Genomic DNA, 22,445 nt, shown 5'->3' with positions numbered 1-22,445 from the left:
GTCAGGGGATATTAGCAGAAAGATTTCCAATCTTGGAATAAATTCCTTACCAAAAAAAATCTTCACCAATGTGTTTGTAAAGGTGTCTAGTAACACATCTCACAAAGACTGAAATTCAGTTTCCCTAGGAGAATTTTTGACAGCTGCTGAAAGTTGGGGTCAATTTTTAATTCTGTTTTAAGTAGCATGTGAGGGGTCAAACTAGGGTGTTTTTATGATTCTGAATCCATTGCAAGCATTTGTTTTGCACCAAAACCACTCCTTGGGCTAAAAACAGCCCAATCTCAATGGGCTTTTTACACAAAAAGTATACCTGGAAAAGGATGGCTATGGCCATTTTTAGCCCAAGGAGTGGTTTTGGTGCAAAACAAATGCTTGCAATGGATTCAGAATCATAAGAACACCCTAGTTTGACCCCTCACATGCTACTTAAAACAGAATTAAAATTTGATTTTTTTCCCCCTGCATGGAAATGCATGGAAATGGTGGGTACCCCAACTTTCAGCAGCTGTCAAAAATTCTCCTAGGGAAACTGCATTTCAGTCTTTGTGAGATGTGTTACTAGACACCTTTACAAACACATTGGTGAAGATTCTTTTTGGTAAGGAATTTATTCCAAGATTTTTTTAATATCCCCTGACTATTTACATACATATGTAATACACAGGCTATACTTAAAAATAATCAGACAACTTGTCTTTCCTTGAATGACAGGGATAACCTAGCTAGAGTCTGGTGCAGCTCTTGTTCTCATGGGTCTTCAGCTAAGAGATAATAATAATAATAATACAACTTTATTTATATAGCACCTTTCATGACATGAATGCAGCTCAAAGTGCTTTACAGAGCAAAACATAAATAAAGTAGAAGTGCTTTACAGAAAAAGCAATAATAATGTAACAATAAAGCAAAAAGAAGGGATAGTTCACCCAAGAATATATACATCAATTTGGGGGTCCACCTTGGCACAGAAACGTTTGAGAAGCAGTGGTTTTAGAGCTTGTTGTTGTTGTTAATGTGACTGAAGGATGGCTTCCTGTCGTGACAGACAGAGACAGTAGAACAAAGGCTAACCCTAACCCTGTGGTCTCACCTGTTCAGGTAGAGGAACCTCAGGAACCTCAACAACAGCACAGAGCACTTTCTTCTTTCTTTATTTCTTTTTTTTTTTTACTAGAACAAGGGGTACTACTGTTCAACAACAAGCAAACCCATTTTTAGCTGTTCAAACAATTCATCTGTCAGTGATATCAGTGGTGGAAAAGGTACTCAAAGTTTTTTACTTAAGTAAAAGCATCAATACTGCAATGCCGAAATACTGTAGTCCATGGCATTCAGAATTTACTTTGAGTAAAAAGTACAAAAGTATTGGCATCAAAATGTACTTCAAAGTACCAAAAGTAAAAGTACTCATTGTGCAGAAATCTTCCATTTCATGTTTTCAAAATGTATAAAATCATTTGAAAATAGCTGATCTACAAGCTCACAAGCTTGTAGATCGGCTATTTTCAAATAGCCGAAGTCTATATAGGACTGAAGTGGTTAATGTATGTTTAGTAATAATATTTAAACTCTACAAAGTAACTAGTAACTAAAGTGGTCCAATAATTGTAGTGGAATAAAAGTACCATATTTGCCTCTGAGATGTAGTGGAGTAGAAGTAAAAGTATTGAAAAATGGAAATCCTCCAGTAAAGTAAAAAAATATATATACCTCAAATTTGTACTGAAGTACAGTACTTGAGTACATGTACTTCGTTACTTTACACCACTGGTCGATATACAGCATCTTTGATTGACTAAAATGTACCTCACTCAGTCTGAATTCATTTCCCTTTCTTGATGTCCATGTGAGTATGTCAACCATGACTGACAGCCTGACGTTGACAGACAGACAGATTGACAGATATAGGAAAATAGATCAGCCTATAGTTGAGAATTCTGCTGTCGAAGCAAATATATTATTTGCAGCGCTCCAGTTTCATTGTCCAAAATCACTCACTTGTTAAAGGTAGGGTATGATATTATTTTTGTGTTAAAATAAGTGTGTGTTCAGTAACACGTGTCTGTCTGTCTGTCTGTCTGTCTGTCTGTCTGTCTGTCTGTCTGTCTGTCTGTCTGTCTGTCTGTCTGTCTGTCTGTCTGTCTGTCTGTCTGTCTGTCTGTCTGTCTGTCTGTCTGTCTGTCTGTTTGTTTATCAAAATGAAATCCCATTTCCAATATAATTTACTCTGCCTTTAAATGTGCATCATAGATCTTCACCAGCCATTACAGGGCGGCTGGTATTGTTTTCCCCTTGAGAGTCTGTGTGTGTGCACGTACGTGCGTGTGTGCGTGTGCGTGTGTGTGTGTGTGCGTGTGTGTGTGTGTGTGTGTGCGTGCGTGGGTGCGTGTGTGCCAGGTGTTACAATAGTGTAGATTTTCTCAGCCATGCAAGATGCTAGTCCTGAAACTCTAGGTGTGTGTGTGTGTGTGTGTGTGTGTGTGTGTGTGTGTGTGTGTGTGTGTGTGTGTGTGTGTGTGTGTGTGTGTGTGTGTGTGTGTGTGTGTGTGTGTGTGTGTGTGTGTGTGTGTGTGTGCGTGTGGTCGAGATTATGGGTGCAACGGTTACTACTCGCTGTGAGCTTTCTATGTCGGCTATTTTTGCATGATCACCATTTGTATAAGTATAAGATGTGGTGAAATCAGAGTAATCGATTTAATCTATTATAAACAATCTATTGGAATGTTTCATGTTAATTAGTTGATATATTAAACAATATATATTCAAAGATTTGCACATATTTTCACGATTTTTCAAAAATAGCAGATCTACAAGCTCGCTATGAGCTTGTAGATCTGCTATTTTTGAATAGCCAAAGTTTAAAACAATGCTTTTTAGCTCAAATCTAAAAGTGACACAGATGCGTTCCAGGTTTTAATGGGTTAAAAAAAAAAACAGAAAACAGAATGCACTTCTCCATTATCTAATTAATCCCCTGGAACCCCCGCAAGGACCCCATAGGGGTAATACATAGGAAACAAATATTTTTGGGGGTGAACTATATCCCATTAAGGAAGGGGCCATTGCCCCATTGCCATGCATTTTCTTGTTTCTTGAACATAAGCATGCAGTCTAGAGCAAGGCCATACACTGACAAGTGTGGTATCAGTCTCTGTAATCTGATTTCATAAACTTGCTGCTGCTGGGAAATCATGAAAGTGAGACTATATACTGTACGTGACAACGAGGAGCAAACATCAGCCCACATCAGCTCACTGTGGAGATCAGCTTTTCTGTGATTCACTGAGCAGAGGACTCATACACAGGCCTCGTCACTATACTCAGTACAATGACTCATTTAGTACTGTCATAAGCCTTTGATATCCTCGATTGCTATTTCGTTAGCCTCATACAGTGGTGCAAAGTAACTAAGTACATTTACTCAAGTAATGTACTTCAGTAAAAAAAATTGAGGTACTTTTACTTTACTGGAGTATTTCCAATTGTCTATACTTTTACTTCTACTCCACTACATCTCAGAGACAATATTGTACTTTTACTCCACTACAATTATTTGAAAATTGAGTTACTAGTTGCTTTGAATATTTTCAAACATTTTCGTACTTTTACTTTTGGTACTTTATAGCCTTTTAACGAACCATTTAAGAATCATTATTTTTCTGTGTGTTATTTACACCAAATAAACCCCAATGTCTGACAACATAGAAAGAAAGAAGAAAGAAGCCATAGGCATGCATGCAATAACTAATGCTGTTTCTTAATCTGTTTAAAGCATGGGAGTATGCTTAGTTTCTATCATGAAGGAGTTAAAGGTGAATGGATGTTGGAGCTGTTTATAACACTTGTTTATGGCCGCATTTTGTGACCTAGACTTTTCAAGCATTGAAATCATGCTGAGTCACTACTTCCATGAATGGGCACATACCGTAGTTTGATGTGCCGGCGTGTGTGAATGGCACTCTGTGGTGTTCATTGTGAAACTGCCACGTCAATGCCCGCCGTACCCAGACACAAACACTGTTTGGTGCAGACTCAGTGACTCGGTGGCATCATGCCTTAAAGACACTCATAGTGAAAGCAAGATGTCGACCGACTCTGGCCGCAGACACGTCTGTGTACCCATGTCTACCCACAGCATTGTATAGACGTTAAAAAGCGGTGAAAAGCAACAGGGAAAGTTTCCTATAGTTCACTCATCAGTGCACTGATTAGTCAAATCAGAATGATCCTACACACACAATGACAAAGTGATGATGAAGCAGATTATTATTATCACAAAGTTAAAACATCACCCATTCTACAGCAGCACACTACATTATGTAGCCTATGCATAATCACAAAAATGTTAAAAACGAGAACAAATAAATCATAGTTGACACACACACACACACACACACACACACACACACACACACACACACACACACACACACACACACACACACACACACACACACACACACACACACACACACACACACACACAGTTCACAGTATTTACAGTGATATATATATACATTTTATACAGTGATGGGGGTAAAGCATTGAATTGTGTCCGGACACAGTAAATGTTACACCTCAAAGACTTTCTGTAAAAGTATATTTTACATCTTGTGGCCCCTTTGACAACCCATTAAAACCGGGAAAGCATCTGTGTCATTTTAGATTTAAAAAATGGCAGATCTACAAGCTCACAGCGCGTCACTTCGTACCAAGGTGCGTGCTTTTGAACATTTTTGAAAAATCCTCTCTTTCTTTTTACACAAGAGAACTACTGATTTAGAAGGCATGGCCACAGGTCTTAATGGGTTAAAAGTGAGGTACGGATAATTTAATGCCAGGTACACATTCCCGGAGGGTTTTCACAGTGCAGTAATGCTTTTGAAATAATAATAGGCTCTGGTTTCCAACGTGGGCACACACAGGAGTAGCCCTGAAACATGACTGGCATGTCATGTCATGACAGTCAAGGCGCAACTTGTTCCTGTTTTTAGAATTCTCTCCATTTACAGCCCGTACATCTACATAAACGTTCATATTTCAAATATAAAGTGCTGACCCCACGGCCACGGATGTTACAAGTTAAAAGTACCCGTATCTTCCGTATTGCTCAATAAAAAGCATTTTAATCCGATCGGTGACCATTTTCTCAACATTTCCTTCATAATTATGCTTTCAACTACGCGTCCCTATCGGTTGAGAGGTGTGTTGCACTCTGATACATTATAACTATGAGAAATTGGCCGTCGATCGGATTAAAATGCTTTTTACTGAACAATACGGAAGATACGGGTACTTAGACCCAGGAATTTTAACTTGTTGCGGGGTAAGCACTTGAAATCTGAACGTTTATGCAGATCTACGGGTTTGTAAGTGGAGAAAACTCAAAAACCAGGAACAAATTACGTCATGACGCTTTGTGACAGACGAGCTTCACGTGAACCATGGCTATAGCACAGGAGTTTCTTCACAAGGACAGGGCGGGGGTCGTCTCAGTGTCCGACATCACAGAGGGACGTTTGGGCGTCGCCTGCGACTGACCAAAACCGTCGTCCTTCGCGCCCAGGCCGCCGGCGCACCTCTTCACCACCGTGACCAGGTCCTTGCGGAAGCGAACGCCCACGAAGACGTAGAGGAAGGGGTTGACGCAGGCGTGCGTGTACGCCAGGGTCTTGGCCACCTGGCCGGCAAAGTCCAGGCGCTTCTCCACGCCGCAGTCGGTGGTGATGGTGGCGTTGGAGGCCTGCGCCGCCTCCATCACCAGCAGGCCGTTGTAGGGCAGCTGGGAGAGGACGAACACGGCCACCACGGCGAAGACCACGCGCAGCGCCTTGTGCTTCTCGAAGCTCCGCGCCTGCAGCAGCGTGTGCACGATGACGGAGTAGCAGAGCGCCATGACCAGCAGGGGCAGGCAGAAGCCCACGCACACCTGCAGCAGTGGTGGAAAAAGTACTCAAATTCTTTACTTAAGTAAAAGTACCAATACTGCAATATAAAAATACTCTGTTACAAGTAAAAGTCCAAAATTAAAAATGTACTTGAGTAAAAGTACAAAAGTATTGGCATCAAAATGTACTTAAAGTACCAAAAGTAAAAGTACTAAATATTTTCAAATAGCCGATCTACAAGCTCACAACGCGTCGCGATGCGACGCGTTGTGAGCTTGTAGATCTGCTATTTTCAAATAGCCTATGTATAAAATAGGGCTAAAGTGGTTAATGTATGTTTCATTATATCATGGTTTATATCTGAAAAGTAACTAGTAACTAAAGTTTTCAAATAATTGTAGTGGAGTAAACTGTAAAAGTACAATATTTGCCTCTGAGATGTAGTGGAGTAGAAGTAAAAGTATTGGAAATTGGAAATACTCAAGTAAAGTACAAATACCTCAAAATTGTACTTAAGTACAGTACTTAAGTAAATGTACTTAGTTACTTTCCACCACTGACCTGCAGGGACAGCACGGCCACCTTGGTGTGGTTGGAGTGGACCAGGCTGCAGGACAGCCGGTCCTGTTGGCCGCGGGCCTGGGCGAAGGTGAACTCGGGCAGGGCCAGCAGAGCGGAGACCAGCCAGACGCCCAGGCAGGCCAGCTTGCTGTAGAACAGCCTCTTCTTCTTCAGGTTGTGCGCCTTGGTCACCTGGAGGGCAGATTTTGACAGCAAATTTTGATTTAGTTTTAGTAAGTAGTCTTTTGAATCAAATTCCATTTAGTTTCAGTCGTATTTTAGTCATTCTGAAATGTTTTAGCTTTTGTCTAGTTTTAGTCGACTAGATATCGTAAGATTATAGTCGATTAAACCTACGGTTGATTTTGTCTAAAATGTCTCAAATGTATTGTGGCGGTGCCTTGATGGCGTCGTAATGGCTGATTTTACACTTGGTTGCATGCTGAAAATAGCAGATCTACAAGCTCACGTCAACGCGTCGCAGCGCAACTCGTTGTGAGCTTGTAGATCTGCTATTTTCAGAGCGTAACACCCGAGCGCAAACGAACATAAAAAGGACTTGTCTTTTAGTTCTACTGGATCTCTTCTCCACTAGATCCCTCACTAACATTTTAGTCTAGTTTTTATTTGTTGACGAAATTGTCAGTATATTTAGTCTTAGTTTCGTCGTAGCGTAGTTTTTATTTAGTTTTTGTGTAGTTTTGCAGTGGTGTAAAGTAACTAAGTACATTTACTTAAGTACTGTACTTAAGTACAATTTTGAGGTATTTGTACTTTACTTGAGTATTTCCAATTTCCAATACTTTTACTTCTACTCCACTACATCTCAGAGGCAAATATTGTACTTTTACTCCACTACATTTACTTGAAAACTTTAGTTACTAGTTACTTTTCAGATATAAACTATGATATAATAAAACATACATTAACCACTTTAGCCCTATTTTATACCTAGGCTATTTGAAAATAGCCGATCTACAAGCTCACAACGCGTCGCATGGCGACGCGTTGTGAGCTTGTAGATCTGCTATTTTCAAATATTTAGTACTTTTACTTTTGGTACTTTAAGTACATTTTGATGCCAATACTTTTGTACTTTTACTCAAGTATTTTTTTTATTCTGGACTCTTACTTGTAACAGAGTATGTTTATATTGCAGTATTGGTACTTTTACTTAAGTAAAGAATTTGAGTACTTTTTCCACCACTGTAGTTTTGTCAGTGAAACAAAGGTAGTCGTCAAAACATTTTTCGTCGAAATCAACACCTGGGTCTCACCTGCACGATGGCCACGTAGCGGTCCACGCTGATGCAGGTGAGCAGCAGCATGCTGGCGAAGAAGTTGATGCGGTAGACCGCCGAGACCACCTTGCAGAGCGGCGTGCCGAACTGCCAGCCCAGCGCCGCCGCGTCCGCGGCCCAGAAGGGCAGCGTGCCCAGGAACAGCAGGTCGGCCACGGCCAGGTTGAGCAGGTAGACGTCGGTCATGGTCTTCAGGCGGTTCCTCATGGTGCTGTAGATCCACACCACCATCAGGTTGCCCAGGGCGCCCAGCACGAAGATCATCCAGAAGAGGGGCGGCTCGTATTGTGCGCGGAACGCCCGGACGCCGCTCTTGTCGCACATGTCGTCCGCCGGCAACAGCGACTCGTAGTCTGAGTAGTAACCGGAACCCTGCAGACAAAAACAGAATAGATGTTTTAAAGAAATTGATATTATATGTTGTAGGCAGTGGTGGGAAAAGTACTCAAATTCTTTACTTAAGTAAAAGTACCAATACTGTAATATAGAAATACTCTGTTACAAGTAAAAGTCCAGAATTAAAAATTTACTTGAGTAAAAGTACAAAAGTATTGGCATCAAAATGTACTTAAAGTACCAAAGTAAAAGTACTAAAATGTTTGAAAATAGCCGATCTACAAGCTCACAACGCGTCGCATCGCGACGCGTTGTGAGCTAGTAGATCTGCTATTTTCAAATAGCCTAGGTATACACTAGGGCTAAAGTGGTTAATGTGTGATTCATAATATCATAATTTATATTTGAAAAGTAACTAGTAACTAAAGTTTTCAAATAATTGTAGTGGAGTAAAAGTACAATATTTGCCTCTAAGATGTAGTGGAATAGAAGTAAAAGTATTGGAAATTGGAAGTACTCAAGTAAAGTACAAATACCTCAAAATTGTACTTAAAAGTGTCTCCTTTGTGTCTCCTACCGGAAATATCCATCATATTTGAACTGGGGACCCCCCAAAATAATCATATTTGAACTGTGGGTACCCCTGCCCCCCCACCCTGACAAGCACTTGGAATTATAGGAGTTGAGGCATTACATTTGGTTTGACTCGGTTCCACAGATTTGTGAAAATAGCCGAACTCCAAGCTCACAACGCCTCGCAATGTGAGGCACTGCGAGCTTGTAGATCGGCTATTTTTCTAAATGTTTCCCTCTTTCTTAGGTTGTTTGATAATTAGTAGTATAGTTTTTGATTGGTTTTGTACTAGTATTATTAGTTTACTTATTTTAGAGGTACTAAAAAGGCCTTAAAAAGTATTGAAATGGTCACTTTATAAATGTACAGATACCCTGTATACACTTTATACTGTATGTTGGTCTGTTTACTGTTGAGTGAGAAAACAGTGTTGCACATTAAGCTAATCATCATGGGGACCCCGGCTAAAATAATTTGCTCTAACATGTTGAGTTAACTATGATTTATGATTAAAAAACCTAATGTAACCTAATGCTGTCTGTCTGTCTGCCGGGGTTTCACACAAACAACACTTTTAGGTGAATCTATAGGGGGAAATATTTCACACTTTTTGACATCAAACAACCTCCAGTGACGCTCAGACTGAAACCAGACTGTTTAACCTCCTGCTGTCACACAGGTGTTGTGTCTGTGTGTCTGTGCAGGAGAAACCACACTACTGCACGGCTTCCTGTCTCTATCCAAGGGAGAGAGAGGAGAGGGGGGGGGGGAGGGGGGGGAGGCACACAACCATCCAAGGGAGGGGGCGGGGGGGAGCAGTGGTGGAAAAAGTATTCACGTGTTTTGCTTGAGTAAAAGTATCAATACTGCAATGTAGAAATACTCTGTTACAAGTAAAAGTCCGGAATTCTAAATGTACTTGAGTAAAAGTACAAAGGTGTTGGTATCAAAATGTACTTAAAGTACCAAAAGCAGAAAGTACTCATTATGCAGAATGTCCCGTTTCACAAGTTTTGAAATGTATAGAAATCTTTTGAAAATAGCCGATCTATAAGCTCACAATGCGTTGCATCGCGAGCTTGTAGATCTGCTATTTTCAAATGGCTGAAATGTACTGAAGGGGTTAATGTGTGTTTAGTAATAATAATCAAAATCTACAAAGTAACTAGTAACTAAAGTTTTCAAATAATTCTAGTGGAGTAAAAGTACAATATTTGCCTCTGAGATGTAGAGGAGTAGAAGTATAAAGTATTGGAAATACTCCAGTAAAGTAAAAGTACCTTAAAACTAAAAAACTTGCGTACAGCACTTGAGTAAATGTACTTAGTTACTTTACACCACTGGGGGGTGGGCGTACAACCATCCAAGGGAAAGGAGGGGGGGTTGGGTGGGCGTATACAGCCATCCAGAGGGGGCTACATACAGACAGGAGCACACAACACGCTTTGGTACCCCGTATCGTCGACTTTGACACAGATGTGAAGCAGAGATAAACTTCTGTTTTGCACAAACAGTGGAAAACATTGCAAAGTTCAAACCACAGAAAACTTCTAACTTCCCCTTATGTATATATGTATGTATATACGTACACAAACTATGATGACATGTCTCATAACAACAGGAGTTCAGAATCATCACACTTTCTATCAATAGTTATTTAATTCATTCATTTGGTCCCCTCTGCTCTGCATTTTACCCAGCCCAACTATTGGTAAATGGTGCATTTATAAAGTGCTCCACAGTCCCGGGATCGAACTGGCCACTCTACCTCCTGAGCCACTGCCGCCCCTATATGGTACTAGCGGGCGCTACTACACTTCCCACACCCACACTTGCTGATATGAACAATAAGGCGATCACACGCTTAGCACTTTCGATAACAAATGACACTGATCGTCCCCTGTGTCGCTACTTCAACCTCATGCCATCTGGTCGGAGATACAGAACCTTAAAGAGGCAAAAGGTTTGTTTTAGCAGGAGTTTGGTCCCCTCAGCCATCGCGGCACTAAACCCTACTGCCTCGTCCATAGGATGGTTTTCTGTGTACAGTGGGGACCTCATGTCTTTGTGATATGTTGTTTTGTTGTTATGTTGTTTTTGTTGTTATGTTGTTTTTGTTGTTATGTTGTTTTGTTGTTATGTTGTTTTGTTGTTATGTTGTTTTTGTTGTTATGTTGTTTTGTTGTTATGTTGTTTTGTTGTTATGTTGTTTTTGTTGTTATGTTGTTTTTGTTGTTATGTTGTTTTTGTTATGTTGTTTTGTTGTTATGTTGTTTTGTTGTTATGTTGTTTTTGTTGTTATTAACGAACAGACCTTGTGAAGACAATTCTCCCCTTGGGGACACAATAAACATTATTATTATTACTAAGACAGTGGCCCAGGGAGCAGTTATAGGGGTTAGGTGTCTTGCTCAAGGACACTTTGACACAGGCAGCCTCTCTACTGGAGTGGTTCTCAACCTGTGGTTGCCCCATTGTTTTGGGGGTCCCCAACAACAACAAAATACGGTATAAGTGTAGACAGGGTATCTACACATTTATAAAGTGACAACTTAAGGACTTTTAAGAACTTTTGAATACCTCTAAAATGCAACACATATAAGACCATTACTGCATCAAAGTTAATCAATAAACTATACTATAAAAACTGGTCAAATATTGGCCAAAATGTCAAATAAAATAAGAAAGGCTATTTTTTTTAAATATATCTGCTATTTTCACAATATTTATCAGTGGAGGGTCCTGGGGGGTCCTCAGCTCAAATATGATTATTTTGGGGGGTCCTCAGTTCAAATATGATTATTTTGAGGGGGGGTCACGGCCTGCTCTTCTGTACCAATGGCATATTCAATTCAAAGTCTCAAACAATACTTACATCCTCAGTTGTCAGTGCAGTTTCATCCGTGGTAAATCCAGTGGTCAACTCCATGTTTCTCTGCAAGAATAGAGCAAATGTAACAACAATGACATGAAACATCAATTCCATATTAGTTATTGTCTTAACCACTTTCAACCCGACGTCATCATAGGAGACAAAGGAGAAATCTTTATATTATTATCATTATTTTGAAAATAGCAGAAAATAGCTTATCTACACTGCATGCCACCATTATACAATGAAGTTAAAAGAAGTGTTAAATAGCTCTATATTGCTATAGAGTGTTTGTTCAGTAACAGGGGTCTTCCCCATGCATCTCTCCAGCCCTTTAGTAAACAAATATATTTTTAGGTCAGGAGCTGTATGTGGAAAGTAACTAAGTACATGTACTCAAGTACAATGTTGAGGTATTTTTTTTTACTTTACTTGAGTATTTCCAACACTTTTACTTCTACTCCAATACATCTCAGAGGCAAATATTGTACTTTTTACTCCACTACGATTATTTGAAAACTTTAGTCACTAGTGTACTTTGTAGATTTTGATTATTATTACAAAACATACAGTAACCACCTCAGTCCTATATACATTACGGCCATTTGAAAATAGCAGATCTACAAGCTCACAATGCGTCGCGATGCGATGCATTGTGAGCTTGTAGATCTGCTATTTTCAAAATATTTTTTTATGCATTTGAAAACTGGAAACGGGACATTCTATGCAGTACTTGATTATTGATGAGTACTTTCTACTTTTGGTACTGTAAGTACATTTTGATACCAATGCTTTTGTACTTTTACTTAAGTAAATTTTGAATACCAGGACTTTTACTTGTAACAGAGTATTTCTAATTTCTAATTTCTATTTTCTGAAGTAAAACAAAAAAAAACCCACTGGTCTGGAGAGATAAATCATACAGGTGAAATTGAAAGCAATGAACAAACATTCTATAGCAATGAAATATAGAGCTTTAACTTAGTTTTCTTTAAAAAAAAAAAATAATAATAATAAAGAAAATAATACCAATTACACAACCTTGAAAGTGGTTCAATAATGATATCAGGTAAAAAAATATATATATACTTTTTATGGCCTTTTCCTTACCTGGTCAGTACTGCGATGCTGAGAGAGATCTATTCCAGTGTTGTGTGTGTTGTGTGTGAGAGAGGAGAAGCAACAGCCGTGTGAAAGTCAACTCATGTCAACCAGAGACTCATCTGCTCTCTCTCTTATACTGTATACGGCTTCCCTTTAACGTCAGTATGACGCGTGACAGCTGCACCACACAGAGGTGTGTTTTATCTTTTTTTTTTTTAAGAGAAAGTGTTTCTCCTTTGTTGTTGTTGTTCTAAGAAGTGTGAGTTAAGAAGAAAAATGGGACCCTTCGCAGACAGTTATTTGAAACTACCAACCCCTGATTATAGAATGTCTCAGCTACAGTACTCCTGAAGTTAGGATTACAGGACATTTTTGCATAATTCAATCCTCCTCTGAAATGTGGTGTAAAGTAACTAAGTACATTTACTCAAGTACTGTACTTGAGTACACTTTTGAGGTACTTTTACTTTACTGGAGTATTTCCAACTGTCCATACTTTTACTTCTAGGTAAATATTGTACTTTTACTCCACTACAATTGTCTGAAAACTATAGTTACTAGTTACTTTGCAGATATACATTATTACATTATAAGACATACATTAACCATTTTAGGCCTTTTTTATACATAGGCTATTTGAAAATAGCCGATCTACAAGCTCAGAACGCGTCGCGTCGCGACGCGTTGTGAGCTTGTAGATCTGCTATTCTCAAACATTTTAGTACTTTTACTTTTGGTACTTTTAAGTACATTTTGATACTGATACTTTTGTACTTTTATTCAATTCAATTTTGAATTCCGGGACTTTTACTTGTAACAGAGTACTTCTACATGGCAGTATTGATACTTTTACTGAAGTAAAACATTTAAGTACTTTTTCCACCACTGACAACGCAGTACATGTCTAGCATGGCCCAGTGCCAAGAGAGGAACCTAAACCTGGGTAGACTAGTGTCAGCGTTCTGCCACGTTCATGTACTACTGAACAGTTCTGACACCATGCACCACACACAACAAAAGACCACATAAATGTACCTTTGTAGGGTCTGTGGGTTTTATGAGGGTTTTCAGGCTCAGCTTAAATGAATCACTATCTGTATGCAACAAAACAATACTCCCACATCCCAGTTAAAAGCTATAAGGTTTCTCTGTGCCAGTGTTCTACACAGCGCTGTGTATTCAGGTGGAGCACTTTAACGCTCATGGTTGACTGATGTGTGAAACTGAAAACCACGGCTAATGCTGTCATAAAAACACACAAAGGTGGGATGTGTTGAAACCTCAGTGAGTTATACTTTCACACACCGTGGACAAGAAAGAGAAACTCTTCCTCTTTTGGAAGTTTGTTTATTGTATTTTTTTTAGCTTTCTCTGTTTATTCTGCTTGGAGTTCTGTCTTATATGCATATAGGATGTTTTACCTTGTGTGTTTGTATTGTTGACGTATATGTGGGCGGCAGTGGCTCAGGGGTATAGAGTGGCCGGTTAGAGCGGCCTACGGATGGGAACCGCGAGGTTCCCGGTTCGATCCCGGCCTCCCCCCCCAGAGTTATAGTGTCGAAGTGTCCTTGGGCAAGACACTGAACCCTACATTGCCTTCAATGAGGCGCTAGCTTTGCCACCGTTGGTGTGTGAATGTGGGAAAAGTAAGGACGCTGGCGTCGACTGTTCGCCGCGGACCCCCATTTGAAAATGTGTTGTGCCAGGGACCCCCAGATAGCAGAAGATGTCAGTTAATTTTCGGTTAAAAAAATATAAATATTCAAAGATATGCACACTTTTTCAAAGTTTTTAAAAAAATAGCAGATCTACTTGTAGATCTGCTATTTTTTGAATAGCCAAAGCTAAGTGGTTAAAAATGATTGTGACGCTATGTTAACTAATTTTGCTGGGGACCCCCTGGTACTCCCTCAAGGACCACTGGTGGTCCCCGGACCACTGGTTGAGAACCACTGCGCTATATCAATGCAATTCATTATTAGAAAATGTTGTATGTTTGTGTAGTGAGCAGTGATGTACAGAAATTGGTCAATCACGTTCTAAATATTACATAAAACAAGTATTGGACTTCACTGCCAATGATGCTCCCATTCATCTATCACACAGGGACGTGCTGGCCACTGGGAAGTTTGGGACAATTCCAGAACGGCCGCGTCATTCCAGGCCGGCCAAAGACAGGGCAAAGGGCCGGTGGGCCATTTAAAAAATATATTTTTGCTCCCGTTTTAGGAATATTACGGTCATTTCCGGGTCGCGCGGCCCAATTATTAGTTACGTTACTGTTTGGGCCGGGATGCTTTTCAGCAGTGGAGTAATTTACATAGGGTTGCTGGGTTAAAACAGTGAAACGCTCCCCCTCCCCCCCCCCCCCCCCCCGGTTCAGACCAAAATCCCAGGGCTGAATTTTGGTTCCACTGGCATGGAATTATAATTCTGAATATCACATAGCAACAAAACAAACAAACAGGAATTGCCCTTTCAAGAGAGGGAAGTGAAACTATGCTGCAGCCCGTGATCTCTGTCCAGGTTTCCACTGGCATTCTGAGGTCAAATAAGGGACGATTTTTTTGCCACCACGTCACAGCTGATCACATTATACCCAAAAAACCCAGAGCAGAAAGTACCTGTGATTCAGTCTCAGCACATCAACAAAAACAAAACACAGACGGCACACATTTTTCAAGTCAAGGACCCCCCAAATTGATGATGGATCTGGCTGTGGAGGAGGACCCCCCCCCCCCCCCCCCATCTGAAAATGGTGTGTGCCAGGGAAGAGGAGATTTATGTAAAAAAAAGAAATAAATAAAAATATTATTCAAAATGTTTCAAAACATTTGGAAAAAAAAATCTATATTTAAAAGAAATAGTAGATCTACAAGCTCGCAGTGCGGCACGAAGTGAAGCGCCGTGAGCTTGTAGATCTGCTGTTTTTGAAAATGGATAAAGTATGATTGGATAAAGTGGTTTCCTTCTTTAAACGTGTGGCTGTTTGTTTTGTGGCCCCCGTTGATAACTGCCTCTACAGTTTCGATACTGATACTCTGATATATGTATATATAGATAGTAGGCTGCTTTCAGGCCTGTAGCGTGACAATGACAATGCCATGCAGAGACACAGCAGGATGAGAGACAGGGGTCCATGTTCAGCTCCTCGTCTTCCACCACTCGCTGGTTGTGTTTCTCACTTTGAACCACAGAGAGTCACGCTGGGTAAACGGCTGAGAACGCACTAAGCTCTTCTCCAGGAAAGTGACAGACACAAAACACCATGTTTCTAACTGACAAAAGTGACAACTAACTATGGTGTAAAGTAACTAAGTACATTTACTCAAGTACTCTTACTTAAGTACAATTGTGAGGTATTTTTTACTTGACTGGAGTATTTCCAATTTTCAATACTTTTACTTCTACTCCACTACATCTCAGAGGCAAATATTGTACTTTTTACTCCACTACAATTATTTGAAAACTTTAGTTACTAGTTACTTTGGCAGATGTAAATGATTAAATTATAAAACACACATTAACCACTTCAGCCCTATTTTATACATAGGCTGTTTGAAAATAGCTGATCTACAAGCTTTTCAAACATTTTACTACTTTTACTTTTGGTACTTTAAGTACAGTATATTTTGATGCCAATACTTTTGTACTTTTACTCAAGTAACATTTGAGTACTTCTTCCACCACTGACAACTAATGCGCTGGTGTTGCACTTTGATCTCTGGCTGAAACATCTGCAGCAACGTGTGCAGGATAAGCTCTGACTCAAAGCCATAGTTTCTGATCCAAAATTAAACATCGACACGTTCATTCAGAGGAGGTTCTATGTGGATCAAATAATATTGTATTAAAATAAAAAAGTATGACGGCTTTTCAAAACCACACCCTGATAAGTATAACTATTCAGGATATGGAACAGTTGTACACTCAATCAGCTGATCAATCAGGCCAGAGTCAGTGAAACTATGAAACTATCTCATATTTGGACAGTACTTGTTTCACTCTATAGGAGGAAACCGATGACAAAAAAAGATAAAAAGAGAGAAGTCTGAGTAAATTACAGAAGCCGTCTCGTCGACTTCATGTTGAAATTTGTTCATCCAGGAGATCATATCTCACACGAAACACAAATTGTGCTAAATAGCGCTAAAAGTGTTTCTTTGACTTTATTTGTGACACCATTTGTACATCTGCTATTTTCAGAAGATGATACAGAAGATGCTCCGCCCACTGTATACCAGGGGGGGTTCCAGGGGGTGAGCTTGTAGATCTGCCATTTTCAAAAGATGTGTATACATTTTGATATTAACAATTAGGAAAATATTATTATTATTCTGTACTACTGTAGGCTATAATAATAAAATATTCAAACATTTACCACGTGGAAAACGTACTTTTATACACATTGCAAATGTTTCTAGACAGAATGAGGAACAGATATATATAAGGTCACTGGCATGGCTTTGCTAGTCTAGTTCACACGGTTATCTTTCATGTGACTTTTCAGTTTGACTCAACCACATGTCAGACCGTTTCACGTGGCATCAATGTTGCAACATTTACAGTAACTTGTCATTGTCAAGCCACTGCAAGTTAAGCGCACTCCTCCAAGCATAACGCTAACATCCAAAATGACACTTTGATGCTTTCCTGGTTTTAAAGGGTTAAGAGTATAATGCTCAGGGGCCTCGTGTAGTTAACTGAAAAGTCACAGGTTTGATCCCCACATCAGCCAATATGTCCTGTACTCTATAGAGAGATAGCTCACTTGCAGAGGTGTAAAGTAACTAAGTACATTTACTCAAGTACTGTACTTAAGTACAATTTTGAGGTATTTGTTTTTACTTGACTGGAGTATTTCTAATTTTCAATACTTTTACTTCTACTCCACTACATCTAAGGCAAATATTGTACTTTTACTCCATTACAATTATTTGAAAACTTTAGTTACTAGTTACTTTGTAGATTTTGATTATTATTACAAAACACTCATTAACCACTTCAGCCCTATATACATTTGGGCCATTTGAAAATAGCAGATCTACAAGCTCACAATGCGTCGCATCGCGACGCATTGTGAGCTTGTAGATCTGCTATTTTCAAAAGTTTATACATTTGAAAACTTGTGAAATGGGATATTCTGCATAATGAGTACTTTCTACTTTTGGTACTTTTAAGTGCATTTTGATACCAATACTTTTGTACTTTTACTCAAGCAGATTTTGAATTCCGGACTTTGACTTTTGACTTTGACTCCACATTGCAGTATTGATACTTTTACTTAAGTAAAAAAAAGTTGAGTACTTTTTCTCACCACTGCTCACTTGTTGCATTTAATTTCTCTGGATAAGAGTCAGCATAATTCCTTTTTAAAAAAAGTACATGGGCCTCTGATGGCCTCAGATCAGATGACATGATGTCACAGTTACACAGTATGACATGTCATTCATACTACAGAACTTCCCCTCGTCCACATGACTGGTTCTGAAACTGAAAAGCCACAGGTTTGATCCCCACATCAGAACAATATTATGTCCTGTCCTCTAGGAAGAGAGATAGCTCACTTGTTGCATTTCATTTCTCTGGATTAGAGCAGTGGTGGAAAAAGTACTCACATTTTGTACTTAAGTAAAAGTATCAAGTTTACTTGAGTAAAAGTATTGGGATCAAAATATACTCGAAGTACCAAAAGTAGAAGTACTCATTAAGCAGAATGTCCCATTTCAAGTTTTCTAAATGTATATGTTACAGGGTGAATGGAGAACCAGGGTGATTGAAGAAGGCTCGCTCGTTTTTACCACCCACCCAGCAATTCTGTAGAAGCAACACTAGACACTAGAGGGAGCCACAAGCCAGGCTTGTGCACAAGCATATATGGCCGCTACCACACACACACACACAGTCACACACACACACGCGCGTGCGCGCACGCACACGCGCACATGCTTTCAATGGACTGTTAAGATACTTTTATTGTGTTCTGCTGGCTTTTGTTTTAGTTTCTCCCTGACACACACACACACACACACACACACACACACACACACACACACACACACACACACACACACAGTGATCCATGAAAAGAACTATTCTGTCCCTATCGGTTTACAAATCAAACGGCGCTGAGTCGACTAGTGGAGCGTCGGCCGGTCAGTGCGGGCACTCGCGCCCGGAGGCGCGAGGGCGCACTTCCTCGGCCTCAAGCTCCACTAAGTCGGCGCGCCGTGCGTGTGAACGCGTGTTCAGCGTTCCCCTCATAGATATTATGGTTGCTATGTGGGGGGGAACAACAAAAGACAGGTCTCCACTCTCCGTCGGCGCATCAAAGCCCCGCCTCTCCGCGCTCTCCTTCTCCTCCTCCTCCTCGGAGGAGAAGGAGAGAAGGAGAGGACGGGACGGTTTAAAACGCGAGGAGGAGGAGGAGGAGGAGGAGGCTCCTCTTCCTCGCGAGCCTCGCGTAATAACCCCCCGCATCGCAGCGCCGTCCTCCTCCTCCTCCTCACGAGCCTCGCTAATAAACCCTGTCTCGAAAAGCCCCGCATCGCCCCGAAGCCCCGTGCCTAAAAACAAGCGCTCTGTCTTCAATCACCCTGGCTCTCCAAACACCCTGTGACATATACAAATCTTGAAAATATCAGATCTACAAGCTCACAACGCGTCGCAGTTGTGAGCTTGTAGATCGTCTATTTTCAAACAGCCGAGATATATATAGCGCTTAAGTGGTTAATGTATGCTTAGTAATAATAATCAAAATCTACAAAGTAACTAAAGTTTTCAAATAATTGTAGTGGAGTAAAAGTACAATATTTGTCTCTGAGATGCAGTGGAGTAGAAGTAAAAGTAGGTACTGAAAATTGGAAATACTCCAGTAAAGTAAAAAATACCTCAAAATTGTACTGAAGTACTTGAGTAAATGTACTTAGTTACTTTACACTACTGGATAAGAGTCAGCATAATGCCTTGAAAAAGATCAGATGACATGAAGTCACAGTACAGTATGACATGTCATTCATACATACAGAACTTCCCCTCAGTCCACATGACTGGTTCTGAAACATCACTTCTCATAAAGTTCCTGTCATAATTTCTGAGGAAAAAAACAAAACAAAGACAGATTTCGCTGTCAAAGTAAAAACATTCTAGAAAAAACCCTTCCAGTCAGTGCCCTGGCTGGCTGGCAGAGGGCAGGAAGCTGCTGTGAACGGGCATGATGCCAGCCAGCAGTGCCAGATTTTGCGAGAGAAATAAGCAACCAGGCCTAGGAAAAAACAAGCCCCACAAAAGAAAAGAAGCGACTACTATAATAGGCCACATGAGCGCGCTTCAAACCTACAGCATATATACGTTGGCTATTTGAAAATAGCCGATCTACAAGCTCACAACGCGTCGTGATGCGACGTGTTGTGCAGCTTGTGGATTTGCCACTTTAAAAAAGTAATCTTGGAATAAAATGTGGAATACAGAGCTCCCTGTGGCAAATAACATTTTCGGATGGGGGGGTTTGGGGTCAAATATATATATTAATTTGGGGGTCCATGACATGAAAACATTTGAGAATCACCGGTTTAAAAAATAATAATTAAAACATTAGGAAACAAGCCCAAATAAGCTACTATACACTTTATAAACAAGCCCAAAAAAACCACAACTACCAATATTTACAAGCAACTTTACAGAAAAACCCCGTTCCCAGCGGCAGGAAGCTGCTGTGAACGGGCATGCTCCTCGTATGGTAAAGTAATTAAGTACATTTACTCAAGTACTGTACTTAAGTACAAATTTGAGGTACTTTTACTCTGCTGGAGTATTTCCAATGTTCAGTACTTTTACTTCTAGTCCACTACATCTCAGAGGCAAATATTGTACTTTTACTCCACTAAAATTATTTGAAAACTTTAAGTTACAAGTTACTTTGCAGGTTTATACCTGCAAAGTAAAACATACATTATAAACATACATTACATTATAAAACATACATTAACCACTTTAGCCCTATTTTATACCTTTGAAAATAGCCGATCTAGCTTGTAGATCTGCTATTTTCAAACATTTTAGTACTTTACTTTTGGTACTTTAAGTACATTTTGATACCAATACTTTCGTACTTTTAATCAAGTAAAATTTAGAATTACGGACTTTTACTTGTAACAGAGTACCTTTCCCATCACTGGCTGCCACAGTAGCGTGGATCAGCAGTTGGCAGCAGTGTCTTCTGGGAAAGCACTGATGTGTTGTGTACCCAGTAGGCTATAGGGGGAGTTTGAGCTGTGAGACAGTGTGAGACACTTAGATGCCACTTCCTGTGTCGCCTAGCTTGCTGTGATTTATTTCACATGTCACATCCTGATAGACATCGGTATAGCATCTGCATTCCGGAACTAGTTAAACCACAGCTCATCTGGAAGTACACTTTCACTCGTACTTTTTTTTTTTTTTCATTGTAACAGTCAGTTAACCCCCGTCATTGCTGCCTATGACGATATATCACTAACAGTAATAATGCTGTGTTTGTAGAGGCAGATATATCCACGTGCATGAGGACCAGGCCTGGGATTTTTGTCATTTTAGGGGAAAGGCCATGCACTTGGCCTTTGATGTTGTCCGTTTTTTAAGTGCAAAAAGGCCAAATGCCAGGGCAGGAAGGCCATCAAATAAATACGATTTTAGTCCATTGAAAGAATTCATTGAATTTAAAGGGATACTTCACTTTCACATAAAATAAACATTAAAAAAAAATATTAAAAAAAAATTAAAGAAGTTATGGCAAAATAAAGGCCCCCTCACACATTAGTAGGACACTCTAATGCGTGAGGGGGCCGTGATTTTTCCATTACTTTTTTCATTTATTTTTAATATATTTTTTAAATGTTTATTTTATGTGAAAGTGAAGTATCCCTAGGGTTAAGGATGATTTTAAATGTAATCTGTAGAGTATCTGCAGTGAAATAAATACATTATGGTATTTACAGTCTGATCCTTGCTGCTCAGCCCTGCACCAATCAAAGTCACTGGATCGGTTTAAAGATGGGGGACTCAGGGGAGTTAAGAATTCCGTCTCACTCCATTTAGACCGGGAACGCATCTGTATCATTTTAAGATTTCGTTGGCTATTCAAAAATAGCAGATATATACAAGCTCATAGTCGCGCTATGTGCTTGTAGATCTGCTATTTTTAGAAAAATCGTGAAAATGTGTGCAAAATGTCTTTACTTAATGTCTTCTCCTAATCCTAAAAGATTTCTGAAAAACGTATGTTGCTTTAATATCAGCGGTTTTCAAACCTTTTTCATGTCAAGGACCCCCCAAAAAATGATGTGTATTTGGCTGCCGACCCCCATAAATGTATGTTGTTCCAGTCTGGGCCATGCCAATGCCTAGGCTGCAACGACAGCGTGTCGCAGGTTCGAGTCCCGAACCCAATGGCCTTTGCTGCATGTCACCCCCCATCTCTCTCTCTCTCTCTCTCCTCATTTCCTGTCAGACTACTGTCCTATCTATTAAGGCAAGGGACTTCAACAGGGGGTCCGGGACCCCTAGGGGGTCCTCAGAGTTACTATAGGGGGTCCGCCAAATCTTTGTGTGATATGATTTTTTATTTTACCTTAACCACTGCATCCATTTTCTGAGGAGAACTTTGGCCAAAAATAGCAGATCTACAAGCTCACAACGCCTCGCAGCGCGAGGCGTTGTGAGCTTGTAGATCTGCTATTTTTGGCAAGAGGTAAAAAAAAGAGCAGACCACGTAAACAGAAAATGTTGAATCTGAAACACAGTTTTATACGATATAGAGGGGGTCCCTG

General features: G+C 40.0%; 1 protein-coding gene across 1 annotated transcript; it reads right to left on the bottom strand.

Moving 5' to 3' along the window:
• Window positions 1–4,380: 4,380 nt before the first annotated feature.
• Window positions 4,381–12,742, bottom strand: ccr9b (chemokine (C-C motif) receptor 9b). Its single transcript, XM_080418001.1, has 5 exons — window positions 12,646–12,742; window positions 11,539–11,598; window positions 7,730–8,125; window positions 6,453–6,644; window positions 4,381–5,932 (listed from the first exon to the last, which is right to left on the bottom strand). Exons 2-5 carry the CDS (start codon window positions 11,590–11,592, stop codon window positions 5,471–5,473), a joined length of 1,104 nt encoding a protein of 367 aa, XP_080274127.1. The 5' UTR covers window positions 11,593–11,598; window positions 12,646–12,742; the 3' UTR covers window positions 4,381–5,470.
• Window positions 12,743–22,445: the final 9,703 nt, after the last annotated feature.

The sequence above is a fragment of the Gymnoscopelus braueri genome (assembly GCF_963280865.1).
Source record: "Gymnoscopelus braueri genome assembly, chromosome: 21".
NCBI classification, from domain to species: Eukaryota; Metazoa; Chordata; class Actinopteri; order Myctophiformes; family Myctophidae; genus Gymnoscopelus; species Gymnoscopelus braueri.
This window is presented reverse-complemented; position numbering and strand designations above follow the sequence as displayed.